Here is a 22,249-nt window from a genome sequence, read left to right on the forward strand (position 1 = left end):
AATGGCCCACGACCATTGAACCCTCATAGAACCATTTTAACAAGACCTTGGACTTTCAGTAGGACGTAGCTATCTATGTCTTGCGTCAACACAAGTTAAAAATGATGCGGTTTCAAGCGAAATATTCACCGACTGGGTAGTCTTAGCTCAAAAGCCAGACAAATGGAATCTTGTTAATTTCAGGGAGCCATGGTTGAGTAGCTGTCAATGAAATAGATAGGCCTACGTCATATTGCTGTTTAACACAACTACATGTGCACAAAGTCCAAGCTGTTGTTAAAATGGTTCTAGCATATTTTATTAAATTTTCAAATTGTGATTGCGGGTATAACCGAGATCTTTCAGATTGACTGGTTTTGTCCGAATGTAAAATCTGTGTGACAGGATATTGTATAAATCCTGTGATGTTATAAATGATAATGTTGGGTCATATAGATGAGCTACTTCCTTACGTCTCTGTTATTATACTTCAGCGCAAATTTCCACATTTTAAGAGGGCTCGATGGCCGTAACTATTTTTAGACCATATTGATCTCTTTTATAAGAAGAGCTTTTAATTATATAGGTACATGAAAATATTCTTTACTTTATAATGCTTTACGTTTAGAATTATCATATCTTAAATTATCAGGTAGAGCTGATGGGTAATATTTTGACTACTCAACCTTCCTTAGAAGTCATTATTATAATATATTTATTCATATATATAAAACTTACTACAGGCATGGGAGGGGTGTTTTATTAAAAAAAAAAATTCATTTTTACATCAACGGAGTATTTTCTCCGCTATTTTTAAAGAAATCCGAAATTATTCGTACATGCCATTGACAAAGCCGAATTGAACCAGGTTTAATCAATTATTAATGTGAACTGATTATATAGAATTTATGAACAGATTTGATATTTTTAAACATGTCCTCTATAAAGCATTCTTAGCGTTTTTCAAATTAATGCACTTAATAGTTGGTGGGGTTTTTTGTCCAAGGAAACTAACTTCGTTCATTTACAAATGTATTTATCAGTAATATACACTAACTGAGTACAAGAAGGAACATGACTTTGTCATGGTCCATTCATTTGTTTAGTTTCTTCTTTTTATTCCTGTAAATAACACGTAAAATGTACATCATATAATCGATTGTATTATAAACGCGATACTAAGATATGTTTAAAAAAGTCCGAAACATATCATATTTTGAAAATGTAACAATAAACATTATGTAAATACAAAAAGATGTTTTTTTGTAATCTTGTATATACTATTTCAATAATAGAGTGTGAAGCATGATCCACGTCAAATTATTGAAAATCTTAAAAAATTAAAATATTAAACAAGAAGACAACTCCATCCAACTTTTAATGAATCAGAGTTCCCAAAAAGTCAATAACCAGACGCTCCAACCATTCGCCCGCTTGACCGCTATTTCTATGCTATCGTCCTACAAATTATGATCATAAATAACAAAAGAGGTATTTTTCTGGGCTGTAGACGGTAAAGTATCAAAAAAGAAATAAGAGGTAGAGAGGAACTACACAAAAATCAACAAGCAATGAACATATTTTATATGACGTCATAATAAATACTGCATAATGTCAAAATTCTGTAAGCTTTTGAACAATTCAAAACAAACGCACTGTCTTGAAAAGACAAATCTGACACAAGAAATAAAAATACAATTTGATGGTATTCAATGTATAATGAAGGGATATTGAATAATTTTGAATCATTTTAAACTAGTTAAATATGTATTGCTAGATAACAATGAAAGTGAAACAAACCAAATTCACATGCCTGTCAACATATAAGAAGCCGGTCATTTTGCACCTTAAATTTTTTTCAAGAGTTATCTCCCCTTGATGAAAAAAGAAAAAAAACGATTTCGTCAAAATACCTGCGGTAAATGATTCAATTTAATTCATATTCTAACAAAGAGAACGTTTATGCATGCATTAATCAAGAGAATTTTACGAATTTTAAGTTACTTTTTAAAATATCTTTATAAGACATACGTTGCCCATAGACTTTAATGTAAAATTCAAGGTGTAATTAGTTGGACCATAATCAAAATTTTAAAAATTCTTTTGGTTGAGTATTTTAATTTGAAAACACCTTAATGCACAATATCATGATTAAGAATATTGGACCATTCATTTATTAGGGACAAAATGTGGTCGTTAACATCGAATACCTTAAATCATTCGATTCTTCATTTTCATAATTGGCTAATAGTTACTGTAGCTTATCAGACAGCCAAAAGGTTTTTTGCATCATTTTATGTTCGCCAGGTGTCGGTAAACAAAAAGTGCCCGATAAAATGTAAACATACTAGTACCAATCTTGAAATATAGAACATGAAATCATATTTTTTTTTTACATCTCATATCACATTTTCTTTCTTTCATTTTCATCAATATCGATTGCATCATTTCTAAAAAGTTGGATTAAAGTAATAAATCTAATAATTGAACACTGCCATTTATTTTTTTATTTTTCATTTTGCATTTGCACCTATCCATTTTTTTTCCTCATTTGAAAACACATCGGCAACTATCCTGCTATGTCCGCTTTTTATCTTCGTATTGTGTAAGTTTTCGTTTTCGAAGTCCAAAAAATTATTGTTATCATGTTTGATGTACAACTCGTGGCTGTCGATATCAGGAAGGGCATTCAGTAAACGTTTGATAAAACCCTACTCACTCACTTTAAGAGAAACGTGTTAGTTTCTTAGACATTTTTTAGTTTTGATGCCTCAGGAAAAAAGTCCCTATCTTGCAGGCAAAGTGTAAAGCCATTTTCTTCTACAGTTGGTCTTAGTTTGTTCATAACGTACCCTATGTTGCTTTTGCAATGCGACAAGAAAACATGTCTTTCATACATCTCCGCATCCGTGGCACCATTTCAATACATGTTCTGAATAAAATATATCAAATCAGGTAGACTTTTGCCTCTTTTGTCGTCGCCAGTTAGCTGTGGCAAAGAGTATGAAAGTTTCTCTTGAAAGAAACTTTGATTAGCGTCAATGTAACGACATCAATTGATATATTTAAGGTCTTCCGTTTTCAACGGAAGACCTTGTACTGATTCTGTTGGTAATTCTTTTTATTCTTTTTTTTCTTCTAGACGTTTTTTAAAACTCGAATATCTTGCTTGTTTGTTGTCCTATAAAGTTCAAATTTTCAGAGCCTATTGGTAGTTACTATTTCTCAATATCTAAGAAACATCGTTGAAATCGACACTTCCGGTACCTAGTTATTCCCCTTTTTCCCAAAAATATAGGCATTCTTGTGCACGCAAAGGCTCTGAAACCGCTCACAGCATGTGTTACAAAGTCACAAATCTTAAAAATAGAGAGTTTGAACGTTGTCCTCCGAGTTTTGTTTTTACAGTTTTTCTCCTTTAAAGTTTTAAAAAATTTATTTGAATTTGTGTTTCAAAAAATGCTGATTTTTGGTTGTGTTTTTGTTATGTAGCCCTTTAGTTTAAAATTATCTCTAAACACATATAGAACAAAATATGTGCAAAATATCAAGGGCTTTCACTTGACACCATTGAAAAAGGGCTGGCTCCTTAAATTAGGGGTCTAGAGCCCTTAAAAGTATTCGCTTTATAACTCAAAAATGGTTAATATTTCGCTATAGCTGTCGATAGAAAAGTTGTTCATTATTGTGTTATCAATGTCGTTACAAAATTATTTTGTACCGGTAATGCGTAATATGAGTGTAAAAAGCTTGTCTTGTTAACATGTACCTGTATTCATTTGGCAAGTAAGCGAATCGTCTTCGTGCGCATAACGTACATAAATTAACAGCTGAAAGTTAACTAGCATATACGGGAAGCTTTGATTCATTTGAAAAAGTGTCTAAAAAGTAAACGTGTACATGTTTTTCTTACAGCCTTTTTTTGGAGTCACCTCTGTTTAGATCCTATAGTGGACAACCGTTAAGAAAAAAAACGAGAAAATATAAACGTTCTTTTTCTTATCTAGTGAGATACATAAACTAGATTTAAAAAAAATAACTTCCATGAAATAGATTTGAGTCATTTTACTGCAAGCATTTCAAATCGACCTAAATTCTTAGTTGTGTGCGTCATTACATAACCCATCTCGCCCGCGGCCGAGAAAATCGATCGCCAAGGTCGCGGCTGGACCACCTAGCGGTCAGCGGTTATCTAATACACAAGAATCGCGTCTCTCATATGTGATTTTATTTAGCCGCAAACAGAAGAATCGTACACAATGACATTAAAGCTGACTCTTCTTAATTTGAATTAAACGATAGAGTGTCAATAAGAAATCGTTCTGTTTAATCATAAAAACAATGCCATTCCCGAACTGAAGCAGTATCAGACAGATTGATCAACTGTGGGATTAAAGGGGAAAAAAACTTATATCAATTAGAGTTTAGTCATCATACTTCAAACATTGTAAATCTTCCTGGGTTCTGAGCTCTCTATGTGTGTTTTACCTTTACGTAAGTTATCCGATCCCTCATCCGCGGCCGAGGAAATCGGTCGCGGCTGCATTACCTAGAGTTCAGCTGTTATCTAATAACAAGATATATATACAAGAACTGTTTCAATTTTATGTTCTTAAAATTTGTTCACCTTCAATTTATTTAATTAAACATTAGAATGTGAATTGAGAAGCCCCTCTAAAAAATGATAAAAGCGATATTATTCCAAATCAGAAACATCATCAGACATAAATTAATAGTGAATTTGTAATTCTAAAATGTTCTAAAAACTACACATGTACTGATAATGTTATAGATGAACAACGAGAAACCACAAAGATTAAACCTTAAAATGATGATCACCCCTAGAACATAGCCAAGGAGATCCCGCGCGAGTGGACAAGTGATCCACGGTAGCTTCGTGTTCTTCTACATGTACTTTATCACACGTGCATGTTTATTAATATGTTGTACGATTTCAACTATTTGTTTATTCGAGATTTTGACCGGTACATGTAAGATTGACTTGTGTTTCAATTTAAGATTTTTTTTATTGACCCACGAATATTTCCGCTAAATACTTCTGAGAGGTTTTATAGATATCGTAGAAAGTAGTTGACGTCTTCATCATAAGGTTGCACATAAAATGAGAGAGAGAGAGAGAGAGAGAGAGAGAGAGAGAGCGCTCAAAATTGGAAGCATTATTTAGCCGAATTTAGAAAATGAAACAGTCCCCAAGCGGTCAAGGCAGGATAAAAAAAATCAAATATCAAATTACATGTAACACATGCGGTAGAGGCAATTGCAACTTCTCTGGCCTTTCCCGCAAGTTTGGAAAAACACCTCGAATGTATTAACATCACCGGATGTTAGAATTTTATACAAAATGGAGTCGCTTCCCATTAAAATAAGTATCGGCAAGAAGTGTTGTATGTCGTTTCTGTGTTATATTTTAGTGTATATTGATACCTTTAATGAAGTATAGCTCACATCTCAACAGATCATAAAATGTGCTGTAATTATATCAAGTTTTATGAAAAAGGGGGGGGGGTTGTCATGGACGCCTAGGTAATACATTCGAAGTGTTTTTCCGAGCTTGCCGGAAAGGCCCGAGAAGTTGCGATTGGCGGTAGAGGCTGACACGATAAAAGAATTGTCCAGAATTGAGGGATTTAGTGATTATTTTTAAAATATTCACATGAGTTTTTAAACAAGATTTGTTTAGATTTTATCGGTTTCATGATCACAGTGCAAGGGCTTTATTTTTTTTTCAAAATGTGGCGAAGACCTATTTTTGGCGACTACTTAACATGTGTACATTTTTCTCCTCAATGTATATCAGTTTCCCACCCGTGTGTTTATTCGGTCAGTCTATGCTAAGTCAATACGCTCCACGTGCGACCGAAAATCTCGTGTCGCGTCAGCGCACATAGCTCAGAATATTGCCCCCGGGCTGCAGTTCAGCAATTGATAAATAATTGAGTAACATTTGAAAGGATGCTTTCACTGCAGCGGTCAATTGTTAAACAATAAGTGTCTAAATATTCGATGTCAATCAACCTCACATTAAAGGTGCGATATCGTAATCTGAGAATGTGGCTAAAAAATTAATCTGTTGAACAGAATAAAATATATATTATCAGAGACATTAATAACTTAATAAGTTATTTATGTATCTGGTTTTATAAGTTAACAGTTTCAAGTCAAAGATTAAATAAAATTTGTTCTCAGGATTAGAAGTAATGATATACGACTACATTAAGCAATAAAGTCGGTCGATCGTCATTAAATCATCAGAGTACTGCAAGTGTCGACAGTTTCTTATTTCTTTGAAATAATTGTAGTAGTTCAAATGACTTGCAGACTATAATATAGCGACTTTTCTGCCTCCCAAAAATGTATACATTTAATTGCGATAGATATTTGTTCTTGGGGATTTTACGTATTGTTATATGCACATTGATAAAAAAAATCATTGAAGTTGTGTAGTATGAGGTTGTAATGCAGATTAAGTGACCTAAAACTCAGCTGAATATTTTATTTTTAATCTAGCTTGTCAAAATGGGACATTGTTAACTTGTAGCTTGTTAACTCTGAAAAAGTCTAGAACAGAAGAAATAAAGTCTTTATAGCTTTCGCTACATCTTCTTATTTATGTGTACGCGTACATAAAGCTATTTAAGATTTTTTTTTACTGTATAAAAAAGTGTTGTTTTTCCTAACCTTAAATTTAAATCTATAGAAATTCAAATTCTCTCAAACATCTCAAAAGCTTTGATAGCTTACCGCTTGGAAATCATTTAGTGATGCAAATTGACAAATGCCCATGATAAGACATTATTGGACCCTAAGGGTTTCTTATCCTTTCCGACGATGATGAAAAGAACTCAAAATTAATGTGCATACAAATCATACATTTACATGTATATTTATATGTGATATGATAGAAATAATTGAAAAATATAGGTCTTTCTTTGTGCCGCACAAAACGGGCGAAAAGGATTTTTATACCCCACGAAAAAAAATTGAGGGGGGGGGGGGTAAATAAAAATCATCTTGTCCGTCCGTACGTCGTGTACGGTCTATATCTTTCTGATGGAGAATCATTGGAAGTGTTCTTACTTCATACAAATATTACTCATTACCTGACGAAGCGTCATGACCTAAACCCAAGGTCATTTGGACAAAGTAAAGGTCACTGGCAGGAAAAGTGCAAAATTTGTTTCCGGTCCACTTTGGAATTTCTTACTTCACACAAAGATTGCTTATGAACTGAGGGTGTGTAATGATTTGTCCCTAAGTCATTTAAGGAGAAACATTGGGAGTTTCTATTTCATGTAAAGATTCCTGATGACCGATGATGTGTCATGAACTTGACCCAGGGTCTGTTGCGCAAGTTCAAAGTCATATTAAACATGTGTCATATCTTGTATTAATGGAAATGAGTAAAAGCTAGAGTTTGACATAAAGATTACTTGTGACCTGTAAATATACCCTGCCTTGTCTGACTTACTAAAGAAAAAGAACCATCCATTATTCTCTAATAGAGAAATACGTGAGTAATGACTTCTTTCTAAGCGGGGATATCATTTGTGAGCTTGCTAACAGTACCTTTTAGATGGTCCAGTGGGAGCAATGCCCCCCCCCCCCTTTCTCTCAACCAAAATTTCCCTTAAGTTAATGCTTAGAAAATTGATTTTTAGGTGATTTCCCCCATCGCCACATCCACACTTTTATTATAATTAAATTAATTATATACCTGTACATAAATGATGTACTTTTTAAAGTTATCCTAAACTTGAAGTAAGTTAAACGAAGAACTTGCCTGGTATGAAAATAATACTTTGAAATTGAGTCTCGTTTTCGATTTCTTGAACTTACTATTATCATATTGATAATCCAGTATCATTAAAAACCATTTCCCTTCTCCTTACACTCGCCAGGTTCTGATAGACCTGTATCAATAACAGACTATCTCCACTTGACCTCCACATTTGCATACAATCTAAATTAACACCTACTTAGCAAAGATATGCCTTTATCTGTTTAATGAGTGGTGCAATACTCAATCTAGAGGTTACATAGAAAACAGGCATGAATTAATTTTTTTTTGGTCTCCATTTGAAGAGTTCCAATCAATTTTCCAAAGCTCTAATTTGTAAGAAGAAATGGTCGTGAAAAGATGACCTTTTATCAATACAGGGTCTGTCAGGCTCTGGCAAGTGTCAGGAGAAGGAGGTGTTTTAATCAGACTGATGGACAATCCTTTCGCGACACGAAGTTGCGACGGAAGACCTACTCGTTGCTTTGCAACGAGCTCGGCTCTAGTTCTGCAAATTTTTGTCTTGAATTTCATTTAAAGTCACATCATATGTAACAACTATGGCATAGTTAGTTTTAAGAGCCTTAGTCTTTCCCCGTGTCTCATTCCAAGCACTTTGTAAGATATCGTCGTTCATGAATTCCTTTGAGAGCACAATGACTATCCTTTTACTATGTTTCACCAACGTGACAGTATTCTCTTGGTATGAAAACCCTGCCACAAAATCTCGCATCATTTCGATTCGCAAACTGAACAATAAGCAATCCTGAATTCCAAATATTCAACAATATTTTCCATTACCCATTTCGTCGCTGCTGGTGAATGTACCACTAGTACATCTATAATTTCTTTACAATCCTTATCCTGATCAAAGGGGTGAAATCCAAGGTATATATAAAGTAGGACCTTGATTTCAAGCCTATAAATGTACATCAAGCAAATGGTTATAATCATCAAAACCAATACAACAGATGCTATCAGACATGGGACAAGAACATTATTATAAGAAACAAAGTCTTCTAGGCATACAAACTCTTGTACATTGATTTCCCTTTCCGCGTTCTTTATCAACGTTACACCTAACTTTCTGAGAATAAATGGTTATATTAGGATTACTTATCATCCAATGTTTTAGCCAAATCGTACTGCAGTCGCATTTAAAGGGATTATCTTCTATATTGAGTTTTCCTGAGAAATATTCCAGGATTTCTGAAGGCAAAGATACCAGAAAAGTGAGGTTCAAAAATAGTTCCTGAAGGTTCTGACGGAATACACTAGACTCAATTTGTGCAAGACTGTTGTAAGATAAATAAAATGAACGAATGTGGTAGAGGTATATTCTATTACTTAACGTTGTTATGTTGTTTTGATGAAACCAGATGTCCAAGCTACCAGAAGGTAACATTTCAGGCAAAGAGCGAAACCCTCTATTACGACAGTCTACAATGGTTATATTGCTGCATGAGAGTTCTTTCATAACATGTGCAGTTGGATGATATGGGCAAAGTGGTATATTTTTCTCGCAATATGTGTCCTTTTAAGAGACTAATAAACTAAGACTTTGGAACTCATCTGGCCGGAGGCATTACCACTGCTTGTAGATTTTATCGTCTCCATTATCAATGACGACCGAATTGTCAACGAAGAGGTCCGTGTTTGCTCTGCTCCTGTTTTGCCTTTTTCCTTTGGACTTTTGATTTAGAATACTTTTCGTTATCGCCTTTCTTCATTTTTTTTATTGCATTATAGTGATTATATACGGGTCTGAAACCAAATTATTGCAAACTACTTTTTCTCGCCAGCAGTACATTGTTACGTCATTTTTTTCACATGGAAGTATACAGGAAAAATGACACAACATTGCACTGGCGAAAATTGGTATTTAGAAATTGGTCTCAGGTCAGTATACTTCTGCAAGCCATGAATGCGCAGAAGGCCGTACTTATCTCCGACTTCTGGTGGCAAGCAGTTGAAAGTCATTAAATCCCCATAGACTGGACACCTGACAGTTTATAAGTCGATACCTAAATTGAAGCTTGACAGACTGGAATAAAACAAAAAGAAAAGAAAAGAAAAGACGTGCCTAAGACGACATTTGACTTGCATTGCATGGTTTAACTGTAAGTTAAAAACAATGATTGTTCAAGGTTAAACGTTAGCGTTACTTTTGATGCATAGTTAAACTAATTAAGATCAACGATTTGAAAAAAAGGTAAATGAACTCTTCTGGGCAAATCTATTAATATTTGACCTTTCGATTGCAATAAAATCAGATATTCTCAGATATATTGTTGCTGATTAAAGATACAAGTATTGAAAGATGGGCTATGGCAGCTCAACAATCAAATTGTAATGTTTAATTACGCCTGACTAAGTATTTTTTTGTAAATAAGTAGGTGTAATTTTGTTATATAACACCGTTAAATGTTGACGTTTATACAGAAATGACACATGAGAATGCAAGCAATCAAGGTTAACATAACTTAGAATTGAAAAACATTGATAATAAAACATTTGGCTTGATATAATCAAATTACAGTTAGATCTTTGATCGGCTCCAAATAGTAGCGATCATTTTGAAGCAGATGAATGATAAGAATAAATGTAAAAAAATAAAAAAAATAAATAAAAATGCAATAATGCAAATATGGTTAATATTTTTTATTCTGGTCCATTTTCAAACCTTTTTTGTTCCATAAAGGAACTTTATTTTTCGTATAGCTCCATAACAAAGTTAATACAACGACACAATAAAATATTTATATTCACTGTAAATAAGACTTTTATTGTGTGAGTATTTGTGTCCGTTTGGGTGGGGTGGGGAAGGGGGGGGGGGGGTTATTCTATGATTTACGTCTACCTGCTTTTCCCGTGGCCCCACTCTGACCAAAAATAAAGGTTAAAGTATTGAATCCTAGGTGTAAGCCAGCCTTGAAATTGAAACATGTCCATGGTCGTGTAAACCTTTTGAGGCTCTACTGATCTGTCCCTGGACCCCATTCGGACTAAGGATTAATGATTAAATCTGGGATTCTTCTGATTCCTTTAATAGAAGCCCTCTTATTCCCGTATTCAGTATATGCTATTAGTAATTTCACCAGGCTAGCTATATATTTTAATGGTCGTATAAACCAAATTCCTTTTGAAGGTCAGCTAGTATGTCTTAGGGCCCAATCCTGACCAAAGAGGAAGTCTTAGAGTCTTGGCGTTTTGAGATTTTATAAAACTTTAAGGTTATAATGTTTAATTATAATAACTCACTGAACAAGTTGGTCTTGCACAAAATACACAGAAATCATTATTACTCCCGTTAAAACCAGCACCCCAAGCACAGCTCCAATGAAATAGGACACAGTGGCTTTTCTTCCCAGAGATTTGGCTTCATCAACGTCGCCATTTTTGTAAGCATCGTCACCAACCTGCATCCAATGAACTCCCGGCATGCAACAGAGCAGGAAGAAGAAAAAGAAGCAAGGGCAGTGGAGGGCACTGTGGATCATATGATTAATTTTATTGTATGGATTTGATTTCACCAAATATTCGTTGTAGGTCGAAGGCTCCTCTTCGGGAAGATTGTAGATGAAAAAATGCATGGGCTCGTCTTCGTATCGAGACCCTTCGGCTCCCATCTGTGTGGGCTCAAGAGATTCCCTAACTAAAGGATGGGCGGCTCTTTTCGCAGCCCTAGGAGTAGGCGGGCAACTATAAGCCCTTCTCTCTGACGGAAACTCCGGACGTTGAAAATTATCCTCCAGTTCCTCACCAATGAAGATGTTTAACTGCCTCGTGTGCGCATGCTTCGCTCTGAGAGATCCGGTACCCGACAACTTTGAGATGATGCCGGGTGTGTGAATATCCTCGTCGGTATAGGGATTGTGATACGTTGAGAATTCGGATAATGGTGATGAGGGATCTCCTTCCCTTTTTTCTGCATGTTGAATCTGTATTCGGAGTTTCTCGGGTTGGATGGTTTCATACGCACATGAACTCGATGGTGACGATTGAGCCCTGTCGCTGTCCACAACTTCATATTCTATCGTGGCACTGGGGATGTTTATTTCAGAGTTGGAGGGCATGCAGGAATACTCATCAGCCATTTTTGAGAATTCTACAAGAAAAAAATTGTATATATATATATATATATTATTGAATGCTGTTGAAGCCTTCAAGTAACAGCACTATATTACAGTCTATCAGCATTAGTGTAGTTAAAAGTGAACCTTTATCTTCAAACCAATGGGTGCTGGAAAACAAGAACCACGCCCCCTCTTTTCACCGATTTAGACATCGTGTATTATTCTTTAGAATCGTGTAACTAAAAAATCAGTTTCAAATAAAAACTCAAAAATGATGGAACTTAATCAACATTTTTTTATTTTTCAATATTTTTCTGATTTTTAAAACTGGATGCATAATTATATATATATGATGCAACTTTGAAATATTCCTATCAGGATGAGAGTTAAAGACCCCTTTGATCTTTAAGGAGTGACAGTGGGGAGGATGTACTAGTGTCGTCAAGTACCTGAGATCAAAACTGTTTTATATTGTGATTGGGGGATTCCCGTTAAGAAATTAGTTAATAATAGGAAGCCAAACGATGTGTATCATTTGAACTGAACATTGATAAAAATAAACATATAAAGTAAGTACAATCTAGCGAATTTTCCTTATAACATTACAAAATAATTTTTAAAAAAAATGCAAATTAGAACTCACCACTCCTTTAATTGTAATCAGACAAGAATTCCAAAAGCACAGCGTTTTCAATTTCCTTACATTTGATTTCCAATACCGACTCAGTTTCAACACCTCTCAACAACAAGGATTATTTGTTGAATTCACATATATCATCCATCTATTTATTATCTATTTTGTTTAAGAAAATAATAAGTGAAAAAAATGTCCGATATTCTCAAACGGTAAAACGCCCTACCTTGATGAACTAGAACTGTTGTCTGATGTGCTCACTGATGTGGAACCAGAACTTTCCCCCTTTGTTTAGGCGTAATATCCTAACAACATTAACGACATTAATCCATCACTTTACACGAACCAGTTTTTGCTAATTTATTGAGAAATCTAGTAAACAACATTTAAGTCTCCCCCACACATTAGGTTTAATTTTTGTAGTTTTTATCAATACATTTAACTAGATTCCTCAAATAGGAAACTAGGTGCAAATCAATCTATTATTACAGACTGTGCTTGGTTTAATTTTGTGCAGTCAGTGATTGTGCCTAATCAAGTTGTATAAACAAAAAATGGTCTCAAATCAATAAAACAAAAATCAAATGCATAATGAGAAGCTTGAATGGCCTATACGAAAAAGTACTAAAGTTGAATGTAAGAAAAAGTGCATTTTTTTAAAAAGATTTTATATTTTTATCCACTCATTCATTTTTATTTATTTATTTATTTATTTATTTATTCATATTAATTTCTAATATTCAAGATAAAAATTCAGTATGACTCTGTCAGTATGAGAAATAAAATCGTTTTAGATGTTCTGGTAAACAGTAGATTAACTGATAAGAAAGTGAATGTTCATTCTCTACACAGAGTTGTCGTTCGTACCTCACCATACACAGTCGCGATTGTTCATAAATGTACATTATTTAGAATTTTATTCAAAATCTATCAACGCAAAGTGTCTCTATCATCAATATTCCCGCAGAAGAACACGTCTTTGTTTTAAACGATGCATATTTTTATACTTTCAATTGTTAGTATACATTCTACATACTATATAATATAAGATTGTGTTTTGCTTGATTAATACCAAGCAACTGCATGCAGACATAACCTTTTGGTTGACTATTAAAAAAAGGTCTAGTAAAGCGTTTGAACCATTTGATATCGAGAAATGAAATTCATTCTATTAACATGAACATGCATGTTTAAAAACACTAAAATAAAAGGTGAAAACTGCAACAGTTTTTATGACCGAAGCTACCTATAGAACTGCTCTTTAATGTCAACAAAAACGAACTATATGTAAACAACCAGTCTATTATATACAATTTCATAACATCGTTCAATCTATCGTATTAAATCCTTTGGACCCGTACCTTCGCCACCTTGAACCGTCCTGTATGTACACATATGTAACCATTGGCCACATTTCCCATACAAAATAATTTACTTGTTTGGGTTTTATATAAATAGTATGCAATTTCACAATATTGTTCAATCAACCTTCTTTTACCCTCCTCGCCAGTGTCCTCTTTACCTTGAACCGTTCCGTATTATATAATACCTATGCAACTATTGGCCAGATGCTCTCCTAAAAATTACTTTAGGGGTTAAAAAATATATACCTCGGCGTACAAACATGTTTTTGTTTACGTTCTGTTGCCCCTTTTCTGACCCCCCTCCCCCTTTTCCTAGTTTTCACTGGTCAGGGTATATAAGTAAGAGTTGCAGATTTCCGTAACCCATAATTAAGTAAACGCTCTCCAGACTAACCCACAGTGCTTATAAAACCCCCGAGTGGTTCTGAGTACCTCTAATTGTCGAGAGGTCGGCTATACATGTTATACATATAGAAGAGCTCCTCCAACAAGGAAGGTGGGTTATCATTTTGCTCCATTTTAGTTTTTCTTATCAAGAATTAGTTGTAACACTTTTTTTTTAAGAATATGAATCATTTTATATGCATATGGTAAATTATTGTTTTATTCATTAAATCTCCTGATATTTAAAAAAAAAAGAATGTAAATTATATGAACGGAGAAAATTTGCATTATGAAAAGTCTTCAATAGTGCCTAAATCCAATAAAACTTAGCATAAACCATAACCGATTTATCTGTTTATTCTTTTCCTTATTACGTAAATGAAACTTACTAAAGTTTCATTTCATTTGCAGAAAAGATGAGACTTCTTTGGATTTTTTCGCTTGCCCTGGTATTCAGTTTGGCTCTTTCCGGTAAGTTTATGTATCTCTAACCATGATTATCTTAAGAATGTTACAGCGTGGATCCAGCCAATGCACACCATGCACATTATTATTCAATTAACATGTTTTTAATTATGATTTCTCCTCTATAGACGAGTCTAACTGTTTTGGAAGCACGTGTGAGGAATGTATGAAAAACAGCGAGACTGGGAAATGCATCTGGTGCGGTGCCGCAGTAAGACGTTTCTTTTTTCTTTTTTTTAACACCCGTTCAATCAAATAATAGTTAGAGAATTGATATTGTATAGTGTCACATCCTTTTGTTTTTGCTAATTTCCCCTTCCCAATTTGCAAATCAAAAATAACTATGGAAATGTATCTAATGTTGAGAATTCATCACGCACCAGCTTAACTCAGTAAAAAAATTGTTACGCTGTGCACGTACGGGGGTCTACTCCGATGGAATTAAAAAAAAATTGCATTTCAGCTTTCTTAAAATTTATCGATATCGATATCATATCATAGCACCTATTTCACTTATTCTTTGCCGCAATTTCTAGCCAAGGGCAGCCTACATGTATATGCTACTCGCTGAAAACAGGATGAGAATATTGTTATACTGTATTATAGATAATGCACACAGAAATCAATCACTGCACAGATGACCGTTTATATGTAATTTTACCATAAGAGTGCCACTGAATAGCTGCTCATATATCAGAATAGTACAAAACAAAAGTTGATAAGGCCACACCAATATAATTTCTTGTTCGTCGAATATTTAGTGATAAAGGATACGAGCGTGCGAGCGATTAATAAATAATAATTTTTTTAGTAGCGAAAAATTTATGGCATTTCATAGATAAATTTGAGCGGCCGGTTATATTTCATCTATTTGTTTCTCATTTATAAAACTATTTTAAATGCAAAAAATAGAGCGGAAATAAAACAGCACTGAATTTTCAGGATGCGGAAAATTACTAATAATATTATTTGTATTGTTTAAATGATATAAGAATGCGCGGGATCCGACGAACAAGAAATTATATTGGTGTGGCCTTAAGCATATATAATAATTTCTGTCTATGCAGTCCTGATATAAAAATTGCAGCTCATATTGCTTTTAAAAGGTTCCCTCTTAAAAGCGGCATCTTAACACCCTTAAGTTTTTCAACTCAGAATTAGGACACAATGTACTATATGTACCTAATTAAGACTAGATATTTATGATATTTACGAAACACTTAACATTTCATTTGGCTAAGTGGTGTTATAGTGACGTGGGTGTTTCTGGTACTTGTGCAGTATCGAGGAATCCTTCCCAAATTTCAAGTACATGTAGTTATAGTCTCCAATTTTGTCCCCAGTACTACTTTTGGGACATTTCGACCCAACGCCAGTTACTATAGAACTACATGTATCTGATTATTATACCCATCGAGTCTCAATGAATATCATATAGTGGTAAAATGATAATTATTCTTTGACAATTTATGAAATTATAGCAATAAAAAAAACATGCACACAAAACAAGCAATATGAAACCAAAAAAATATATAATTAAAATATCTAATTACTGTAACTCATTAGAAAATTTGCATGTAATCATTACAGAACTATACTGCTGGTCCACGCTGCTTCTACGTGCGAGATTTCGACGCGAGAGGCAAATGTGCCGGGAGCATGGTTAACTGGCCTACAAAGCTCGCCTACATCAAGGTATGTCCAAACGTGAGATCACTAAAATTTAGTATACTACAAATAGACTTTAAAACTGGTAAAAATAAGTATATATTGTCCTATATACAGGCAAGGCAGCTCACTGACAAGGTCATTGTAGGAAACGACATAGTCCAATTCATAGGCCGGAAAGGTACAAATAACGCTGTTTGACAACGAATTACTCAGCAGATTTTTAAAGATAAGAACAGTTTTTAAAACAATTTTTATCATCGAAAACCATTTGCTCTATATTTGTTTGTTTTTACTAGGCGGGGAGACGGAACACAGGGTCGCCATTCGAGTTCCTGGAACATACTCGCGCAAGAAAAAGGTATACTCGTATTTCATTCATGGAGTGTTTATACATAACTAAAAAGTAATTCACTTCTTTAAACAAGACACACGATATTGACATAGGAGTTAATGTTATAAAATGACTGTTAAAATGATTTTAAAACCAATTGTCTAGGTGACGGCTGTATTTATCCTACCAAATATGGGCAAAACTGAACCTGTAGCACTGACGATCGATATCAAATGCCAAAACAGGTGAATAAAAACCCTTCAAAATTACATACCGCCATAATATTGAATAAGACTTTTTTTCATACAGAGTTAATTATTTTCCATTGCAGAGTTGTTTCGAGGAAGAATCATAACAAAGTGAAATGCAAGAAACTCAGACGACAGCAAGAGGTAAGATTCTATAAATTTTGCAAAAAATGGACTTTCTCGATATGTTATGCTCTTTCTCGATAGTTTATGCTCTCGAAGATCAAAAGCCTGGATGCAAAGTGCATTTGTTCTGACAATACTATGGTCTGTCTTACTAGCACACGTGCGCTGTGACCATTTAGCTTGCATCACTGCAGGTTAACTGTTTAATATCAAATTGCGCCTTCAGTAATCGCAACCGGCCTTTTTTAGCTTTCACAATAAGCGGAGAACGACGTCGAATGTATTACACAGGCGTCCAATGTTACCCCGCGTTTCATAAACCTTGATATAAAGGGCAATGTATGATTTGCTGCAGTTTTGAACCATTTTAACCATCTATTTCTTGTGTCAAAAGAAGTTTAAAATGATGCTGGTTCAAGCAAAATTTACACCGATTGCGTAGTCTTAGCTCAAACTAAAGCCAGACAAATCTTGTTGATTTCAAAGAGCCATATCTAAGTGGCCAGCGATTAAATAGACATGCCTAAGTCACATTGCTGCTTAACACAACTATTCAAAGTCCATTGGCAAGCTCTTGTTAAAATGGTTTTAAGATAAATGCATTAATTTCAATGGTACTAACTAACACTTACAGTACAAAATAAATGCGTACTACAAAAGGGACATTCAATGCTGTCTTGTCAAGAGTTCAAATTGATGGGAATTCATGCGCGGATCTAGAGGGGAGTCAGAATCATGCGCGGATTAATAGGGGAGTCAGAATCATGCGCGGATCTAGAGGGGAGTCAGAAGGAGGAAGGGTCCGGAAACCTCCAAGAAAATCAATCTTTTTCCGTTTACATAGTAAAATTACTGAATATATGCATAGGACCCCTTCACCCGACCCTGGAAAACTTTTCTGGATCTGTGCATGGAAGCCATTTCATTTTGTAAAAAAGTCTCACATCTGAGGATGTTAATACATATCCTTTCGAGGCTTTTTTCCGGGCTGCACTGAAAAGATCCGAAAAGTTGGGATTTACATGTACATGTTTAATTCTTTTGAGAAGACTATTTGTTCGTCTGTGAATAATATGATATACAAATGCATGGTACTGCTTTATCCTAGTGACCTTCTTGTTTGAATGAAACTAGAACATATTAGTTACTAGTATTTACAAATTACCGTTTGTTCAATTACTACATTATTATTGAATTGCGTTTCTTGCATATCTGTTTTATTGAAAGTCGAAATGTTTTTTAATATATATTTTTAGATTTATTTCGATGTGAAGATTAAATATCTGGAGGATATGGCCCCAAAACAGTGAGTTATGACTAATCTAAAAAAAATTATACATGTATTTTTGATAAATCATAAATGAATTCTTAAAAATGTATTTTTGTTTAGCTTGATGCGAATATCATTAGTCTTGAATGTACACACGTATTATTCTATGAAGATCAAAATCAAATGTTGATAAAATGAACAATTATGAACAGATTATAAGCATGACAATTTCATTTACAGAAAAAAGAAATATAAGCTGAAAGTAAAGATTGGGAAACAGAAGCAAATTCTGAGAATAATTGCACAAGGAATTGAACCATGCAAATGCAGCAATAAGGTAAAGTACTGCAAGATTAATAATGTTTTATTTTTTGGTTGTATTGTTTTCCAATGAGAAAAAAATTATTACTGTTTGTGAGTATTCTGCGATTATAAAGAAATCAAACGCAACTATAACTGCTTTTAGATTAGTGTCTTTCTATTTTTTGCAAACCGAATAGAAAACAAAAGCACCTGTCTGCAAATGGAAAATGGATTTGGGAAGCAAAGGGAACGACAAATGTGTGTGTACGGATTCGAACTCTCCCGCCGCTACATCAACGTCGGTGGTAGAGGGTGCCACTCCAGTCGGTGGCCCGGAATTCGTGGGTGGCGGATCCGGGGCTGTGGAGGGTGCCATAGGGGGTGGTATCGGGGGACCCGTGGGAGGTGGTATGGGTCAGGGATTTACCATTACAGATGAGGTACTGAGCCAGCTTCCTATGGGGTCCCCTGGTAGTGACATTGAATGCGAGGTAAGTTCTTTGTGGTAAAGTCCGACTTGGCTAAAATGACCGCTTGTTTTAGGTTCTAAGGATATTAAAAGTTTAAAACTTTATAAATAAATAAAACATTGTATTTTAATTCAATTTTTTTTAAATTTAAATTTAATTTAATAGTTCATTATAATTTTCAAGTGTCATATGATGGTAAATAAATTATTCATTTTAAGAAAGAAAAAAAAATTTGATTGATGTTTTAAAAACTTGATCCCGGGATTTTCCGTTCCTATCTGAATATTGTTTCCTTGTCTACTTTTGTTGAAAACTCCTACCTTTTTCTGATAAGTTCTGATGTAAATGTTTAACTGTCCTATCATACTTGCAAAGACATATTTCCTGATTACAGTGCATGGATGTGTAAACACAACATGTACAGTACTCCCTCTTTCTAATAAAGCCTGGTTTGTCTCTTCCAACAGTCCTGTAATGAGATGTGCCCTGTCTACGGACAGTGTGTGGACTGCTTCGTCTTCTCCGGGTCCCCCATGCCTAACGCCAGATGTCGCCAGTTATGCGGGGGTAGACGATTTGCTCCAACCATCAGACGAGTCCGAGGCTTTCCCGGTACCGACGACTTTATAACGATTACCATGATAGTATAATTAAAAGATATCCCTGGTACTGTAAATAACATTACTATGAGAAATACTAAGAATGACTTGTTGCAGTGTGCCTGGTACAGTTTGAAGTTACTTTTATGTTGTGTTATTTTAAAATTATGTTAATTTATGGAAAAAAGATTTCTTTTAAAAGTATAATTTTATCATAAAATACATGTTATTTTATATATATGAATTTCAAACGTTGATTTACGCAGCAAAGAAAAATGAACACTACTTAGACCCATTTTTAACAAGAGATTGGACTTTGGATAGCAATGTGACGTAGACCTGTCTATTTCATTGCTAGCCACTCGGCCAAGGCTCTTTGAAATTAACAAGATTTATCAGGCTTTTGAGCGTTGAATATAACTACACAATTGGTGCATATTTCGCTTGAAACCAGCGTGAATTTGTTTTGACGCAAGAAATAGATAGTTACGTCCTACTGAAAGTCCAAGGTCTTGTTAAAAAGGTTCTATTACAGTATCAGTTACAAACCCCATGATTTTATTTTTCGCTTTATTGTTGTCTTTCAGACGAAATCAATAAGTGTAGTTACACCGATGAGCAAGGCTGCAAACTGAAGTTTCAGGTCATACAGGACAGGGTATTTGAAGTGTCTATGAAGAAAGGTATGATCCGCCCCCCTCCCCCACTTTTTTACACAGTTATGATTTACAACCAGTTCGAATGACACATTAGTGTAGACTGCGTTATGAATTGTAAAAAAAAGCCAATTTTTTTTCCCTTTTTAGATTGTGGATTTTCATTGTGTTCAAACAATACGTGTCCAGCACCTAATGGTGTAAGATTGCTTTTAATTTTTTTCCCAACTATCCCTTACCTTTTCTAAAATAAGTATAGAAATGCCTTTTATAGAACCAACTAGATTTAATACATATTTATTTATATAACACTACATTTCAGTTTATTTTACCAATTTTGTATTTAAAGATTAAAATTATTTCATTGTCTTTTTCATAAAAGAGAATTTGCAGTGGTAAGGGTTTGTGCCAGTGTGGAGTCTGTGCGTGCGAGCCTGGGTATTTCGGCCAAAGCTGTGAACAGTGCCAGGTATTTCTCTCTCTCTCTCTCTCTCTCTCTCTCTCTCTCTCTCTCTCTCTCTCTCCAATGTTCGTTTAATAAAATTTCAAACAGCAAAGGTGTTTTTTTTTTCAAATACTAGTACTTTGGTCTTTGTATAACACGGAAACAGCACATTATACATAGTTCAAGCATTATTAGCTAACTACTCACAGTAAAAAAATCCGTACCCCCTTATCTGAATACCACCATGGCATCCCTTCAAATAACATCATAATTATATCATCACGTTTTTTCACTGATGCTAACCCTACTAAGATAACCGGTTACGGATGTTCAAAATATATACAGTATATTTTATCTTTAACATTAAATCTTTGTATTCTGTACATATATATTATCTTCAAAATATAAAATAATATATAATAACCATTTATTGCTTGTAGAATTGCAATGCAAAATGCTACGACCTGATGCCCTGTGTTGCGTGTATGTCCTTCAACGTGTTTAAGAATTTCAAGAATGCTGAGGAATGTCGCACCAATTGTGCACAGTACAATATTCAGACAATGGAATCGATGTCTCCACCCCCACCTAGTGCCAGTTTGTGGATTTATCTTCCATTTTTGTTTATCTAGAACGAAGACATCATGCGCGGATCCAGAAAGGGACCGCTCCCTACTCCATCCCCACATCACCCTACTCCAGCAAACCTGACAACTTGAATACCCCCCCCCCCCCCCCCCCCCCCCCCCCCGTGGAACAAATTCTGGTTCCGCGCATGGAGTACTTTACTAAAGTGTTGCTTTATGATATGTTTAGTGTGTTTCTTTAATCATTACAAGCTTAAATATTAAGTCAAGTCAAAATGATTTATTTGAGTACTTAAAGGGATTTGACCGATATTAGTTGTTTTTATTAAAAGATAATGGCAGAGATCGCTAAAACTTTTTTTTCTTTCAAATAGGTCAAGGTCAAATGAGTTTATGTCAGGCATTTGACTCGGACAAGTGCTTTTACACTTTCCAATACACTCAAACAGGAAATGACGTCACACAAGTCAAAGTTCTTCCGCAAAAAAGTAAATGCAGATAACCAATGAAATTTCATTGAGTTTTAATTTTTTCAATTTTAAATTGATATTTTTATATTTTTTTTATGATTTCAGTTTGTCCGGAATACGGCGGAAAGTGAGAGAGGGTCTACATAGATGAACCAACCATATGAATCAATCTCTTATTTTGTACATTTATATTGTTTTTACATATTGATAAGTCAAAATGTTATCATATAATTACATGTATATATACTCAACGAACTTTAGTGTAAATTCTTTATAGCTTTGAGAATAAATTTTTATACTCTTAAACGTAATATTGTACGTGAGTGTAGCTGACTGGCTTGAATTTGAAAAATGAAAGGTTTAATTTAGGATT

The 22,249-nt window shown here is 34.4% G+C and overlaps 2 protein-coding genes across 3 annotated transcripts; one reads left to right on the forward strand and one right to left on the reverse strand.

Moving 5' to 3' along the window:
- Window positions 1-10,423: 10,423 nt before the first annotated feature.
- Window positions 10,424-12,833, reverse strand: LOC128181316 (uncharacterized). Of its 2 annotated transcripts, none has more exons than XM_052849677.1 (2): window positions 12,714-12,833; window positions 10,424-11,885 (listed from the first exon to the last, which is right to left on the reverse strand). In XM_052849677.1, exon 2 carries the CDS (start codon window positions 11,872-11,874, stop codon window positions 11,035-11,037), a length of 840 nt encoding a protein of 279 aa, XP_052705637.1. In that variant the 5' UTR covers window positions 11,875-11,885; window positions 12,714-12,833; the 3' UTR covers window positions 10,424-11,034. The 2 variants fall into 2 exon arrangements, with proteins under 2 accessions (XP_052705637.1, XP_052705636.1); XM_052849676.1 differs by having other exon boundaries at window positions 12,497-12,746.
- A 1,372-nt stretch (window positions 12,834-14,205) lies between these two features.
- Window positions 14,206-22,187, forward strand: LOC128181734 (uncharacterized). Its single transcript, XM_052850246.1, has 18 exons — window positions 14,206-14,347; window positions 14,647-14,706; window positions 14,829-14,911; window positions 16,291-16,395; window positions 16,486-16,549; window positions 16,668-16,729; window positions 16,868-16,947; window positions 17,034-17,094; window positions 18,333-18,382; window positions 18,587-18,683; window positions 18,847-19,140; window positions 19,587-19,731; window positions 20,306-20,401; window positions 20,525-20,574; window positions 20,757-20,843; window positions 21,260-21,416; window positions 21,781-21,894; window positions 21,982-22,187. Exons 2-18 carry the CDS (start codon window positions 14,652-14,654, stop codon window positions 22,005-22,007), a joined length of 1,626 nt encoding a protein of 541 aa, XP_052706206.1. The 5' UTR covers window positions 14,206-14,347; window positions 14,647-14,651; the 3' UTR covers window positions 22,008-22,187.
- Window positions 22,188-22,249: the final 62 nt, after the last annotated feature.

This window comes from Crassostrea angulata, chromosome 4 (genome assembly GCF_025612915.1).
Source record: "Crassostrea angulata isolate pt1a10 chromosome 4, ASM2561291v2, whole genome shotgun sequence".
In the NCBI taxonomy this organism is placed as follows: Eukaryota; Metazoa; Mollusca; class Bivalvia; order Ostreida; family Ostreidae; genus Magallana; species Magallana angulata.